This window comes from Corapipo altera, unplaced genomic scaffold, assembly GCF_003945725.1.
Source record: "Corapipo altera isolate COAL_440 unplaced genomic scaffold, ASM394572v1 50, whole genome shotgun sequence".
Lineage (NCBI taxonomy): Eukaryota > Metazoa > Chordata > Aves > Passeriformes > Pipridae > Corapipo > Corapipo altera.
The window spans coordinates 13,683,685-13,698,647 of record NW_020884889.1 but is presented as its reverse complement, the minus strand read 5'-3'; the positions used below and the strand labels follow the sequence as shown (position 1 = coordinate 13,698,647).

Sequence of the window (14,963 nt, the reverse complement as noted above, 5' to 3'; positions counted from 1 at the left end):
AAGGTCAAATTAGGCTAGATTTTATGAACCATTTCATGTATTTTCAGACTGCACTGTTAGTGAGTTCAGTATGTCTGTACATCCAAGCCCTGTCTGCATTTTTGAAGGCTTTAGCCTTCTGATCCACATCATAAACATACACTTTATGTACAAATCCTTGGAAACAAAATACCATTCTTAAAGAATATAATGTGTGGACTTGGTATCTGACCTTAGATATGAAATGGTTTTCTGCTTTGCCAGTTGAGTTGTATAAACAGAAGCATAGATTTTGCTACTCTTGCTGAATCTGTGATATCAAGTAATCTGATATATTTGCAGCAGATCAATATATTCAAGCAGACGTGAGTGCTTTGTTATATGTGATTTAGGAATATTTTTTTCAGATTAGATTTAGTCTGGTCTTGGACTAAAGCAGCTTTACTGTCCTTGTAATTTTAAGTTTTCTGAAGTGAAAAAGCAATTAGTGCGTTTTAGAGATGCACATACCATTTCAAGCTGTTGTACCTCTTGAGCTTTAGAACTTTCAGGGTATGGAGCTTCCAGTTGCAGATTCAATGTTTGGTTTAAAAAAAAACCCACAATCTTTCAATTTCAGGTACTTTTTTTTTTTTCTCTCACGGTATTCCCACCCTTAATACAATCTGATTCCCTTGAAAGTGTGAAGCCCCAGGACCCTGGATGTGCTTCTGAATGCTCTGGCAGCAAATATGTATGGGAACAGACTGACCCAGGGTCCAGGCATGGTGAAATTAGTCTCCATCTGTGTTAAGCTCACGTGCCTGTGGTTGGATTCAGTGCCCAGAGCCTCCTGTGAATGCTTAAGACAGATTTCTTCCCCCCCAGGCAGAAGTGAGTGCTGATGACTGGACTGTGTGTGATCAAATGGGGAAAGGCCCACCAGCCTTGCACTCCCTGTGTGTGCTTTCCAGTGGGATATTTGTGTCACGGTGAGGGATCTTCAGCTCCTTCACTCGTAAATGCTGCCAACACGGCCACCTCAAAACACTTGAGTAATAAAATCCTTTAATAAGCTCTTTGTAGAGTGGAGGGCTCAAAACTGAGTATTTATCTTGACTTTGATAAGGTGGCAGCCAGCAATGTTCTGGTTCTATTTCAGCTCTTTGTTGCAGCAGCATCACTGGAGATGGGGCAGATTTCACCCACCTTGCTGGGGTTTGTGTGTGGGAGAACTGCAGGTCCCACTTATAGAATCTTTCCTTAGAACAAAAATAACTTGAGAGAAGTTGTTTTGCAAACTGCCAGAGGTATCAGTGTGAGATGCATGCTTTACATTTTTAATCCCCTTTTATTAGCTGTTACTAGTTGATATCTTTAAGGGCATCTTTTCACTTGATTACTTTTCCTGGATGGCTGTACTTTTTCCATTGTAACAAGAATAAAACCTTTTTGCTCTCAGGTAATTTTCTAGCCAGTAAGAAACCACTGAACGTCTTAGTGAAAGAGTCTTTATGTGAGTGGCTTTTTTTTCATTGAACCAGTGCATATCTAGATACTATAAATGTCATTTGAATTCTTAAGGTTGTCAAAAATGAATAGCTTGCTTCTTCTTGCTGTCTAAAATTTATCTGACAAAATGAAGTTCAACATAAAGCACAGATAGGTAATGAAACCAGCTATTGTGCAGGTAAGAAAATCTGTGATTGATTAAGTGGGCGACATCTGGATGTGACCATAACCTATTCGTGAGGGGCTGTAAATAGCATCAAAGATTTGTGAGGGTTAGGTCTGTGGGCAGCAGGAAATATTTGAAAGCCAAAGCAGGATCAAATGTTTAGGTAAAAATTATGGTTATAGCTTACCACAAATCAAGTGAGAGCCATTAGAATGTTGTTTGTTATCCTGTGGTTGAATGTAAATTCTCAACATTGCTCCTCTGATTTGTAAAGCAAATGAGGGTTAGGTTGCAACCTTGAAGACATGTGAGGTGCTGAAGTGAGACGAGCAGGCCCTGCTGACTTTGCTGTGCTCTGCCTTTGGAGGTTTTCTGGAGGTACCTGTTGCTCCACAAGCATAGCCTTGGTTCCTCACTGCTGAACACCTTGTTTTGTTCCCACTGAAGAATGTGCACCAGCAAACCTTGCACTTCAGTTTGTACACGGGAACTCCCTCCCACAGTGAAGTGCTTCAGACCCTGGCTGTGTGCTGGCATTTGCTCACTGCTCTATTGGAGTGCTACGGAGCACAAACATTTTGGCCCCCTCAGGGAACAGCAAAGCTGAAGGCAATTCCTGGAAATCTGTATCATTCTTCTCATTTACAAATAGCTCTGGCAAGTGAGGTGTGCATTTGGTGGGAATCCTGCTCCTGGTATGACTGGCATGTGCTGGTTATTGTTCTCTAGCATCATTACATCTTCATTGGTGCCTCATTTAATACCTGTCATAGACAGATAGAAATGGAAGGAATTATATTTATCTAATTTTAGGAGTTAAATTTATAAGTTCATGCTTGAAAGTCAAAGGTTTTAACAGTGGCCAGAGAAAAGTAGTATTGTTATCCTCAGCTTCTTCACACATTGAGGAGAGAGCCACCCAGCCAATCTCTAGGCAACCTTGCTTAAGTTTTGGGGGGAAAAATAAAACAGAAATGTAGCGTCCTTCCTAGTGGAGAGGAGAGAGATTTATTGAAGACAAGAAACAAGGCTTGTGATGGGAGTATCAGAAACTGTCTGGGAAAACAATCTAAATCCACTAATGCAAACTGTAATTCCAAGAGATGAGGAGCCAAAGCTTTGAGATGCCAAGGCAGTATGTGCTTTGTTGTTACTAATCTGACGGACCTCCTGCCTGGAGGGGAAGGATTAAATGAGTGGCACGTCTGTGAGCTGCAGCTGAGTGAAATTAGTGAAGTTGGGACTTTCTTAATTTCTCTTGCAATGCCTTCTTTATCCAGGCTTCCTTGGACAAGTTCTTAAGGGGGAGCCTAGACTGTAAACACCAAGCTAAACTAAGTGTTTAAGGACTTAGTTAGTCCCTCCAATATCATAAATGACTTTGTGGATAAACTGATACCTTCTGGAGTGCCGCATCTCCATGTGATGTGCATTGCCACAGAACCCCACAGACAGAGCTGCACCTTTGTTTTTGTAGCCAAGTACTTCACCAGTTCTGGTGTGGGATCTGATTTACACACCATTAGGATCTCATTTTACTAATATTTACCCTCCATTTTTTCCCTAAGTTAAAGTGATTGATCTGAGAAAAAGATTATCATTTACATGCCAAAATAGTGGGGTTTTTTTAATATTCTCTCCTCAACATTGTGCATCAAATGTTTCTAATCAAAGTGAGAAATGTAGAAAGCTCAAGCTACTCAAACAGGGATTAAAACTCTCGTGTCTAATATATATCTGTGTTTGCATTAACTAACCTTGCTGGTACTCATTTGTTTTTCCCATTTACTTATTTCAATTTCTGTGTGTTTGGGGATTGTAAGGTCACATTCACCCCCTGCTGTGAGTTTGAGCTGTTGGACACAGAACACACTGAGGGGGATCAATCTTCTGTGGGGATACCCTGAAGTGGGATAAGGTGGCTGAGTTTATGTCACTATAAGCTCCTGAAAGTTGGAGTTCTGAGTGAATAGAGTGGTACTGATGGTATAAAGGGACATCCTTTATAGCTTTATTTCCCAATTATTTGCTTACATAGTCATTACTCGGGGAAAAAACCCCACTTCTTTTATAGTGTTGCTTTGTTGTAAAATAAGTAAGAGTTCTTAAACATAAAAATTTGCCTGGAGAAAGTGAACAATGGGCTGTTCTTGGCTGGCCTTTTTTAAAATTTTGAGTTTGTTGTTTTAACTTTTTTTCATTTCAGTGATATGTCTATGATACGAATTTGGCTCTGGAAGGGATGCTCAAGGCCTTCTTTTTTAGAAAAAGAAATCTGGTATTAAGAGAACAGTGAAAGGATCTTTCCTGTATGTTTGTTTGAGTTTGAGGATGGAACTATGAGGGCTGCTAGGAGGAAAATTGACTCCATGTCAGACAGACCCAATACACTAGTGCATGAATGAAACCCTTATTCTTGAATTGTAAATGTATAAAGTAAATTATAATGTATATGAAATATACATGTAGATGTCTACTTCTAGACAGTTTTTATCAAGTTTACTGCCTGTTCTACAATGACTGGCTAAGAAAACTAATAGAGATGGAACTGGAATTAATAAGAGATTAGAAAGAACCATTGCTAGTTAGTGGTGCAACTTTGAACAGAAAATAAGAGAAGGAAGCAATGCAGATCATCTTAAAAGATGTAAAGTGGAAAAAATTGGTAACTGGTGTTGTTTTATTTTGATAATCAGTTAATTTTTTTGTGGTTTCACATTTCTTGATATCCTTTCCTGGTATTTTCACTTTCCTTGTTTTGGAGAAGGCAAAGTTGGAAGAGGGACTTGGTTAAGGAAAACAGGATAAAGAAGGGGAGTAAGGTTTATCTTTGACACATTTAGAAGCTTTTAATGCTTTCTCTCCAAAAACATTCTTAAAGTCAATGCCTTGTACTGGGAGTCCAGAACTGGACATAATATTCCATTTGAGGTTTTTCTTGTCAAATAGAGGGCATAATCCCCTGCCTTGACCTTCCAACCATCCCTCTGCTGGAACAGTCCATTGTGCAGTTGCTGTCTCTGCTGCAAGGGCACGTTGCTTGTTCACACCCAACTTGTTGTCCACAAGATCCCTGAGGTCCTTTACTGCAGAGCTACTTCCCAGCCTGTCCTGGTGCATGGAGTTATTCTGACCAAGGCACAGAACTTCCCATTCTAACTTCCTGTGGTTCCTGCCTGCCCCTTCTGCCAGGCTGTCAAGACACCTCTGAGCAGCAATCCAGTCTTGCTTCCAGCATCTCCCTGCAGTTTGGTGCCACCTGTGCATTTGCTGCCAGCACACTCCTGTCTGAACATCCAGGTCACACAAGGAGTGTTTAACAGTATTGCCTTCAGTATCCCTCCTGAGAGAGGCCACTGGTAAGTGCCTGTCAGTTGGATTTTGGAGCAGGATCACTACCCATTAAATCTGGCAATCCAGTGGTTTCCCACTCACCTTACTGTCACCTTTCCCACTCTGGATTTCTGCAGTGTGGCTTTAAGACCACTGTGACAGAAGATGTTGAAGGTGTCACTGAACCCAAGGCACAGAACATCCACTGCTCTCCACTTACCTGCTGAGCTCACTGAACCACAGCAGACAGCAGCTTGTTCAGGCACAACTGGACCTTGGTATGTCCAGGAAGGTTGTTCTTTTTTTTTTTTTTTTTGTCCTTCATGTATTTGGAGGATCCTCCTTCTGGGAGGATCAGCTCTGCAGTCTCCTGAGGGCTGTTAGGGTGACCAACCTGCAGCTGAGTCTCAGGTCCTCCTTCTTGCCCTTAATGAAGATGGATGTGGCAGCTGCTTTTTGGGCATTCCTGCCAACCACCATGACCTCACTGGGAAATCATCCAGCTCTGTTGACACCCTTGGTTGCATCCTGTCTGGTCCCAAAGATTTGTGTACATAAAAGTCCCTGAGATGCTCCTAAACCTGATCTTTCTCATTCCCACAGATTCAGTGGGAGTGATTAATTTTACACAAAAGTTCAAGTGAATGGAAAAAAAAAAATATATATACTTTTGTTTGACACATTTAAGTCCAAAAGTCATTTAAACTTGCTAGTAAATTTTGCATTATGAAGACCATGGGATTGACATAATTCTGCCCTGTCAAATCCATAAAGAGCCTGACCCTTGTGACTTGGCAAATTTCCCATTGATGTCAACTTTGAATTCAATGAGGATTCCTTTGGAGGACAGACACCAGAATTTGGATTAAAACATTTGTTTATGATTGATAAGTAAAGTCCACCTGGTGACCAGACAAGGAGAACATATGATGCAAGAAATAACATTTTGAGAGGTTCTCCTTCATTTCAGTTTTGTACAACATTTGTATTTCAGATTAAAATACATTCCAAACCAAAAGAAATCTTTGGATTGACTGAGATATTTTAAGATCCTGTTACTGATAACAAAATGACAGCAGTTGTTACTCATGTGATAAAAGCTCATTTGAAAAGAAGTGCAATACAACCTTTGTGTTGAGGTGTAAGAAATTAGCTTTTTTCTTTTTTTTTTTTTTTTTTTTTTTCAAAGACCTTCTGCATTTTGATTTCACAAGGATTGTAAGTGCCACCTTGTGGACATCATTATTCTTGTATCTCATAGGATACAAGTGGTAAAGTAGAATAATAAAATTTAATTTCAAAATCTATGACAGAAGTTATTTATGTTTTCTTTGAGGATCAGGGTATTTTATTTATTTTCCAGTATTGTTAATTGATGTGCTGAAGTTGAAGAACATAATACCTTTGGGTTCAATGGCTGGGAATAAACCCAAACTCTACTAGTCTTGTTGTGGAGCCCTACTCCTTCATGGTTTTTGCAGTTCTTGCTGGAATTCCTTTGTTGGTCGCTCTCAGATCTTTCTCCTGAGTAAGACAGTGGTGGGATACACAGGAGTGAAATCCCAGATGTCTGGTGTTCTGACAGGCTCTTTTTGTTGTGATCCCTTGTCCTTGTGTGAAAGTGCCTTGGTAAAATGGTTCATGCCATTTCCTGGAGTAGGCCATGTCGTTTTGGAGGGATTGTGGCTTGTAGGGTTTTCTCTGTTGGCCATCCTGGTGTTCCCTGTGTTTGTGGCAGCTGCATTCTGCTGGTGCTGGGACATCTCATGGTGCTGGGCACATCAGTTGTGCCATGTTTCAGAGGGTTTGGGAACTGTCTTGTCTCCAATACCCGAGCACCACGATGTGTAACAGCAAACCCCAACTCAGGCATTTCTGCAGTTTTCAGAAATAAAACCAAATTTTATACTGAGGAATACAGAGTTTCTAGTTGTATGCAGCTAATTTTCTGCTCTTTAATAACTTAAAGATATTGTCATCAAAGTAGATTAAGTATCTGCTGCTTATTTTGAAACTGTCTCTTGAGGATCTGGAGCTTCCTCTGTAGCCAACTCCAGTTCAAGCCTGTGTTCTAGGAGGAAATCCAGTTGGTTTGTCTGTGTGCTGTTTAGCTGTCAACCATTCCAACACATCACAAATTCCTACTTATCTCCAGGCTATAATTAGGCCATAACCAGTATCAAAATTCCAGGACATCAAATCTCTTCCTTGGCTTGCTGCTGAAGTGCTTTCCTATGTTGTCACAAAACAGAAGCTGATTTATCTCATAGATAAGTTGATTTTTAAACAGAAAATAACAGTGTTGTTTTTGTGAAAACACAGTTGCATTCCTGGTCAGTGAAGGAGTCTCCAAATTACCATCTCAGCTGCAGGGAAGGTGTTTTGTGGAGTGCACAGGTGGTTACCACACCTGAGCTCCTGGGACAACACCAAATCTCCAATGTGTGAGTTCACTTGTGTCCACTTCGTTACTGGTTGAATTATTAAGAGAACATCTTCCCATTCTGTTTGAGAGGCCTGGGAAGTAAAAACATCTGACTTTATATGGAGAAGATACCTGACATGGCAAGAAAAGCTTAGAAATTCGGGTAGAATACAGGAAACTGTTTATTAAAATGAGGATGATGGAATGTCAAATATGATTCTCTTAACAGAAGAACCATGAACAATGTAGAACAGGGGTTAGTTAAAAAGATAAGGCTCCAGCACTGGGTAGGTAAGATCAAAAATGATGGAAGAATTGTTGTTTACATGCTTTTATCACATTTCAACAGTAGCATAAGTGTATCTGGTATTTTCTTGATTTATCTGTTAACAACCTTAGAGTTTTCCTTTTATCTGTTGCATTGTTGCTGTATTTTTAACTTATTATGACATCTTTCCTGACTTGCAGCTTTAGTGTGATCATGAATGATTTCTTTGTGCTTAAAAAAAGCTTTTCTTTGGGGTAGACATGAATTTATTAAATTTACTTTGAACTACTACATTTGTAGAATGATAGAATGGTTGAGGTTCAAGGAACCTTAAATATCATCTAGTTTCAACCTCCAAATTACATTTCATAAAATATATGATAGGTTTCTGTTCTACTGGCTCATGTAATATTTCATTCTTATTCAAATAAGAATGAGAAGTTCTTTTTTGGGATGTACCAGTTAATCATAGAAGTAGGTGATAGGTGTTCATCATAAAACTTCCTTAAGTCTGTAAATACAAACCAGCAAGATCAGTGAACAGAAGTGTTTCTGTAAAACAGGATGTAGTGCATGTACTGTAGAGACTTTTAAAGTGCAGTAACTTGGAAAGATTTTTTTTCTTGTTTGTGTCAAATCTGTAACCTTTTTTCTGCACTTTAATTTAGATTATTTTAAATACCCAGAGAAACTGTGGCTGCCCCATCCCCAGAACTGTTCAAGGCCAGGTTGGACAGGGCTTGGAGCAACCTGGTCTAGTGGAAGATGTCCCTGCCCATGGCAGGGGGGTTGGCATGAGATGATCTTCAAGGTCCCTTCCAACTCAAACCATTCTATGATTGTAGGAAATTCTCTCTTTTGAATTATCCCATCCAAGTGGGTGCTACGGAGTGGGTTGAAGATTTTCTACTCAGTGAACTGGAGGATCCCTTCTATAACTATCAAGGTGCAGCATAAAGATTTCTGAGAAACCTCTTTTGGTGAGAATTTTAGAGGAGATTAGGACAACACTCTATGTGTGAAGTAGTTCTGCTTTTGTAAAAAGCCCATTTTGAATCCTGACATAATCATAGCTCTCCACCTCTTCTCTGACTAGCAGCTGTGGGAACTGTGTTGTTAAGAGGTTCTTTCCTTTCAGCCAAGGAGGATGCAATCAGTGATGAACAATGCATTACTGTTCTAGTATTTTTGGTAGCAGGATGTAAAAACCTGTCAGCTAACTTTGAAACCCCGAGCCTATGAACCCTTTAGGTTTTCTGGCCTTTCCCCATACAGAGGAACAAAGGAAGACATTGCTGAAATGCTGATTCTCAAAATGGTTTCACAACTGATTGTTCTCTGAAAGTCATGCTATCCTTGGTTATTATGTCCAAAGTCTGCAGTTGTAAGATCTTGGAAAAAGAAATCTTACTTTATTTTGCAGAGCATTGGCTGTGACGACTATCTGGGTTCTGACAAGGTGATTGACAAGTGTGGAATATGTGGAGGGGACAACACTGCTTGCAAGGTGGTGTCTGGAGTTTTCAAACACACGCTAACAAATCTTGGCTACCACAAGATAGTGGAAATTCCTGAAGGAGCTACTAAAATCAACATTACTGAGATGTCAAAGAGCAACAACTATTTGGGTAAGTTGCATCTCAGTGAATGAAGCCTTCTTTGTGCTCTAGTGCAACTGGGTGGAGGTTGTGCCAGGAAAGGCCTTCTGAGCTGTGTGCAATAGATGTCAAGAAGAAGAGAGAAAAGGAAAAAAAATCATTAAATAGGTATTTTGATAGAACTGTCTGTCATTCCAGGTTGTTCTTGCACGGCAAACACCATAGACCTGTTCCCATGTATTCCCTGTCCATCTGACCTGGCTTTGGTATTTCCTGTTAGTTGGTTCTGCTGTGGTGTTTTCCCTTCCCACATCATTGCCCTTCTCTGAGCAGTCAGGAATCCAGCCAAGCATTGGTTGTTCATGTACATTGAATTGAGACTGCTTGAGGAGGAAAGAGCATCTTCTGATTGCCTAAAATTTCAGTTCTTTTAAAGTGAAAGAATGTAAAAATTTTATGGAGATAATTTGGTACTGAGGTGGCATTTGCAGAATCCAAGGTCATTTGTACACTTGTTTATTCTGAAGCAGGTTCTTAATTCAAAACCATAGATCGTCCTTGAATATTTATATTAACATAACACCTTGAGGTATATTTCTAGATGTGTGTAATGGGTTACAGGTCAGAGATTATGTGGAATTTATGCAGATCTGTGTCAGTCTTGTGTGCATTTATGAAATGTGGCTTTCCCTGTTGTCACCTGTCCTGTTCCCAAGTTACAAAGCCCTTGGTTTGTCTATATTTGTGCATGTTTTGGAGGCAGTTCTGCTGACTGGACTGGAGAAAGAAGAGTCAGTTCAGATTTATAAAACCTGCTCCTCACCCTTTACTTTCTCTTCACCTGTTAGTCCATCCTTAGATCTGTCTTACCAATTGCTAGACCAGATAGTAAAATTGGTGTAGTCTTTGCTAAAACTGTACTGGAAGTTCCAAACCCCAGTATTCCTCTTGGACAGCTGCTTTATCTCACTTGTGGCTGGTGAGCATCTCAACTGCTGCTCAGGTACAAGAAAGGAAAATGCTCGTTATGGAATTGCTTCTGTCCTCTTTTCTACTTTCTTCCCCTTAGTTCCTGCTGCAGCTGTACTGAGTTCTACAGGAACATTGCCTGTGGATGGGAATTTGTTGTGGGGAACAGTCTGAACTGTAACGTGAGCTCCATAATTGTACAAGGAAAGTGACCCTTCAAAAATTGAAGAAATAATGTAAACTACCCACAGTCCAAGAAAAGCAAATGTCTGGACCTTTTGTAGGGTGGTCTTATCAGTTCTAATTTGTTCTGGTTTCATCCAAGTGAGTTTTTTATACATTATGTACCTAAATGCACTAGCATTCATTTGTTCATGCCAACAGTCTGTATAACATCCATCAACACCAACTTGATTGATGATGAACTAAATCAATAATTCTCTCTAAAGAACTTCCACAGATACTTGTACACTTGGTAGAAAATGGGTGAGAACGGAGCTTACTTGGCAGTACAGTGAAAGCAGTCTTGTTACTAATATATAAAATCATGGAGCTGAATGTAATTTTTCTGTCAGATTTATGTGCCAGCATCTAAAAACAGCTGGCAGAAAAATTCCCTTAACTATGTTAAAATGGCCTGAGCCACTTCAACATTTTTGGAATGGGCAGCACAGAAAGAAAGTAACATTTTTTGATTAAAAATAACCAGGCCGTTGGCATGGTTCCCATGCTACTCCTTAACTGCTTATCCCCTGAACCCTTGGTTTATGCTATCATCTCTTTTCTTTCCTTCTTTTTTTCTTTTTGTTTTTTTATCCATTTCATATGTTTTATTTTAAAGCTGCTGGTATGGATTTAGTCTGTTCAATTTGCCAGCTTGCTCGCTTGTTAGGAATTCTTGAGGATGTAATTCCAGCTAGAAGGACTCCAGCTGTTCTGCTTACATTGTTACACAATAAACTTGCTTTATTGAGGCAGGTGAGTTGCACCAGGACAGGAATGAACGTGTTCCAGCAGATCAGAAAACTGAAACCAGAGACAGGTTTATCAAGCAATTTATTGGACAAGTGAAATGGTAATGGTGAGGTTGGGTTTTGGCACATTGGTGGTCACAAATTTCCCACTGATAAAGCAGCATTCAGAATACAGACATAATGCACATAACAGTGGTAGAGCTGGGAAGCTTGAGAACTCAAGATCTGGTATTTACTGTTTTCTCTATATTAATGGTAATAAACAAAAGTCTTGAACTTTAAAAGTAATAATTAAAAAACCCTTATCCTTAAGGTGTAGCAACAACAGGAAAAACAACCCAGCAGCCATTCCTTTAAGGATGTAGTTAAATACTTTGCAAAACTGAATTTTCTGGACCCTGTTCTGTCATGATCCAGTTGTAGCCAGCAGAACTGCTTGTAAGCAACATTCCACTTGGTTGAAGGAGTGTAAGGTGGTTGCTTTTGGTTTTCCTTTCACTTTGTACGTTTTATGGTTTCTTCAATGCAAAATCATAAGTTGGCTCAAGGTCACTAAGATTTATTTTTTTTTTTTAGAAGATGACAGCAGATGTTTCTGGGAATTGGAGTTATCCTGCTTGTCTCTGTTTAGGAGATTGTCTTGGTTCCATGTGTTCCGATTTTTACAAAGCTCCATATCTTTTCACTGTTTTGTCAAAAGCACCAACCAAGTGAGCAATCAGGAAAGTTTGTTTTCACAAGGAGGTATTTCTGTAAAATCAGGAGGTGCTGGAAAAAGCAGGCAGGAATATAAGTATCAAACTCAGCTAAAAGTCATTCAAACATTTGAAAGCTTCTCCACACTGCTTTTGTGAACTTTTCTGTAGTCATCTATTGCTCATTGTTGCAGAGCTTGTGACCCTCATAAAAAGCACAGTCCTAATGATTCTGCTGAATATGATGGAGCTTCTTGAGGTTTGCTCATTTTAAGTACTGCATTTTTGGTCTTTGCACACAAGTTGGAGTGATTCCAGTATAAAATTTTTAAGTTCTTGCTACTTGTAAATGATAAACTTCTGTCAAAAGAGAAAACATGACAGTGGTATATAAAGCTTTAAAGTATTTCTGGAACATGTCATTATCTGGGTACTCAGAATATGCAGATTAAAGGAGACAGGCAATTTCAATGGTTGTTTAGTTGTTTTTTCATGTAGCTTTGTAATTAACTTTTCACAAAATCCCAGTTTTTTATAAATGAATTTCATATAACACAAACATATTTCCTTCCCTCCCTGCCCAAGTGCTCCAATTCATTTTAGGCTTTCCATTTCTTGCAGCTCTTCACTGTAGGAAGAGTGTTGATCTGATAGAGGCAATATTTTAGCAGTCAGTTTGAGAATGAGCTGCAGCATTAACTAGTGTTTCTTAGTGAGCCAAAATTAACTAACTAACAGAGCCATTGGGTGTATCTGAAATTCCCCAGGAAACATCTCATGTTTGTTTTCTAGTGTATGTTAGTTCAGAAAGAAAGCAGTCCAGTTTGGAGTGCTGTATAATAGCTATTCATTCCTGTTAATAATGTATTCATCAGGCTGTATATTTACTCTAGTATTTTATTACAATTTAGGTTTAGACTCTCTAAAGTGTAAAGAAGGTTAGAGGCTGTGCAGTCCTGAGCTGTGTCAGAAGGATTTGCTTCTCAAAGCAGTTTTCAGCAACATTTTCTTACTGGCTGACGTGTTAGACCCGTTGGTAACAGAACAGCTGACCTTGGACAGAGTTCTCCATTGGCAAAGCACTTCTGTCACATGCTGGTCTTGTCCAGAAAAGAGACAAAGACATACTTTTTATCCCACTGGTAATCATCAGCTGGCCAGTTCTCATACATGGACATGGGAAGCCTGCCACTGAATTAAGTGGGACCATAATACCTTCAGTGGGACCAGGGTGTTACAGCACTTGTGCTACAAAACATGTGGTTTTGGGTAGAAATATCCTTCATCATCTTCGGGATTGGGATTTGAGATAATGGTAAAATGTAAGGCCAAATAACATGAATCTGAAGTGATTATTTGGAAGGTGGGGTTTTTTTGCCTTTTTTGTGTCTTGAGAACTTAATTTAAAGAAGCTGGTTGTCCTCCATATCCACAGCCTCAGCAGCAAGGCAGTCTGGTGGGAAGGAGGTGCCAGTAGTTAAAATTTAGCTTAATATGAGATTGAGAGATCCAATGGTTGAAAATGTGCTCATTTTGGAATACGTTTACACTGTGTGATGAACTTGCTCTCATTAAAGGAATGTGGTGATGTCGTGTAACTCAAGGACCAGTTTGTTTCTGGGGCAGTTGTCTGAGTTTGGAGTCCTGTGGCCTTGGGATCCAGTTCATCCAACGGTCCCGGCCACGGTGCCACCAGTGCTGGCAGTTGAGGGGTGTGAGTGTCCCTGGAAAGGGAGGGGAGATCCAACAGAGTTTTAGCAGGTCCCTTAACGTTTTGTTTCTCTCACCTGAACACTGCTTGCTACAAAGATGGTTGTTCCACAGTGAAATTCATTTCATTGCTCATTGTAAAGCACATCACAGTTCCTTCAGGGAATATATTCTGTATTTCAATTTTGGTTTTAATGGCATTAAGCAATTTCAGCCACTAAATGCAATAGAGATATCTTTGGGTCTAATCCATTTCCCCCACTTTCTGTAAAATGGTGCTCTGCTATTGTAGCATCTTCTCTTGGCACATGCCAGTGTACAGTATTTATGATTAAAATAAGAGTTGCACATTAATATTTTTAAACAAAACTCCAAGAGTTGTTAATAGCACCTTTGTGAAAATTGGTGTCCCTGAACACGAGTATGGTTGTAAGAAATTTGTCATCTGGAAAGAACAGGAGCTGATACTAATGGGGCTGTTAAAAGATGCTCAAAACCCACTTTCACTCCGTATTCCATGCAGCAATAACATTCAAGCAGTACATTTCATCATGAAATATTGTTAGCAGCTCTGGAGGTTAAAATAACATTTTGAAATCAATTTAGAGATTGAAATTTACAGCAGATAAAGGAGTTAGTTTAGAACACTGGCAGAGAATTTGGATAAACATTGTTAGAGGCACTGATGTATCACAGGTGATCATATGAAAAGTTTTATAATATAAGCAATTAACTCATTTCTTCATGTGGGGCTAAGTAGATCAATTAATACACTTCAAAATATACTTATTTTTTAATTGCTGTTACTGGGGTTTTTTTAATTTTATTTTTATACAAGTTTACAGGTTTCTGTGCAAAAAAGTTGCAACAAATACCATATAGTAATATGGAGGAGAGGCTACATGTTTGAGTTTTCAATGACTTAAACATGGCATTTCTTCTGGTGTGTATTATTCATTGAGTGCTTCCCTGTCCGTGCACTGGAGTTGGAGTGTTTCTCTTGCATCCACAGCTTACTGAATGCAGCACTTAGAAAACATGTAATTACAATATCTGGATAAGAATAACTATTTTTTTTACCTTTTGTCCTTGGTCCTCTTGCCTGTTCTCTGCTGGAGTTAAACAACAAAGACATTTCTTTGTGCAGCCAACAATGTGCTCCAAACTGTGGAGAAAAGATTTAAGGAAACACTTCTTAAATCAACTGAAATTCAGCACAGCAAGTTCAAACCATAAGGAAATTGCAGAGCAAATTATTAGTTAGAATCTCTGTGTAAACTTAAGCAGAACATTTTGAATAATATTCCTAAGAAATCCTTTTTATGATTAGGTATCCCAGCAGAACTGCTGTGTCC

At 39.3% G+C, this 14,963-nt stretch overlaps 1 protein-coding gene across 1 annotated transcript in view; it reads left to right on the top strand.

The window, feature by feature from the left end:
• THSD4 (thrombospondin type 1 domain containing 4) overlaps window positions 1–14,963 on the top strand; it is a 97,784-nt gene that overhangs the window by 32,977 nt on the left and 49,844 nt on the right. The window contains exon 2 of the mRNA XM_027644520.1: window positions 9,086–9,290. Coding sequence (XP_027500321.1) covers window positions 9,086–9,290 — 205 coding nt within the window. The remainder of the gene's footprint in view (window positions 1–9,085; window positions 9,291–14,963) is intronic.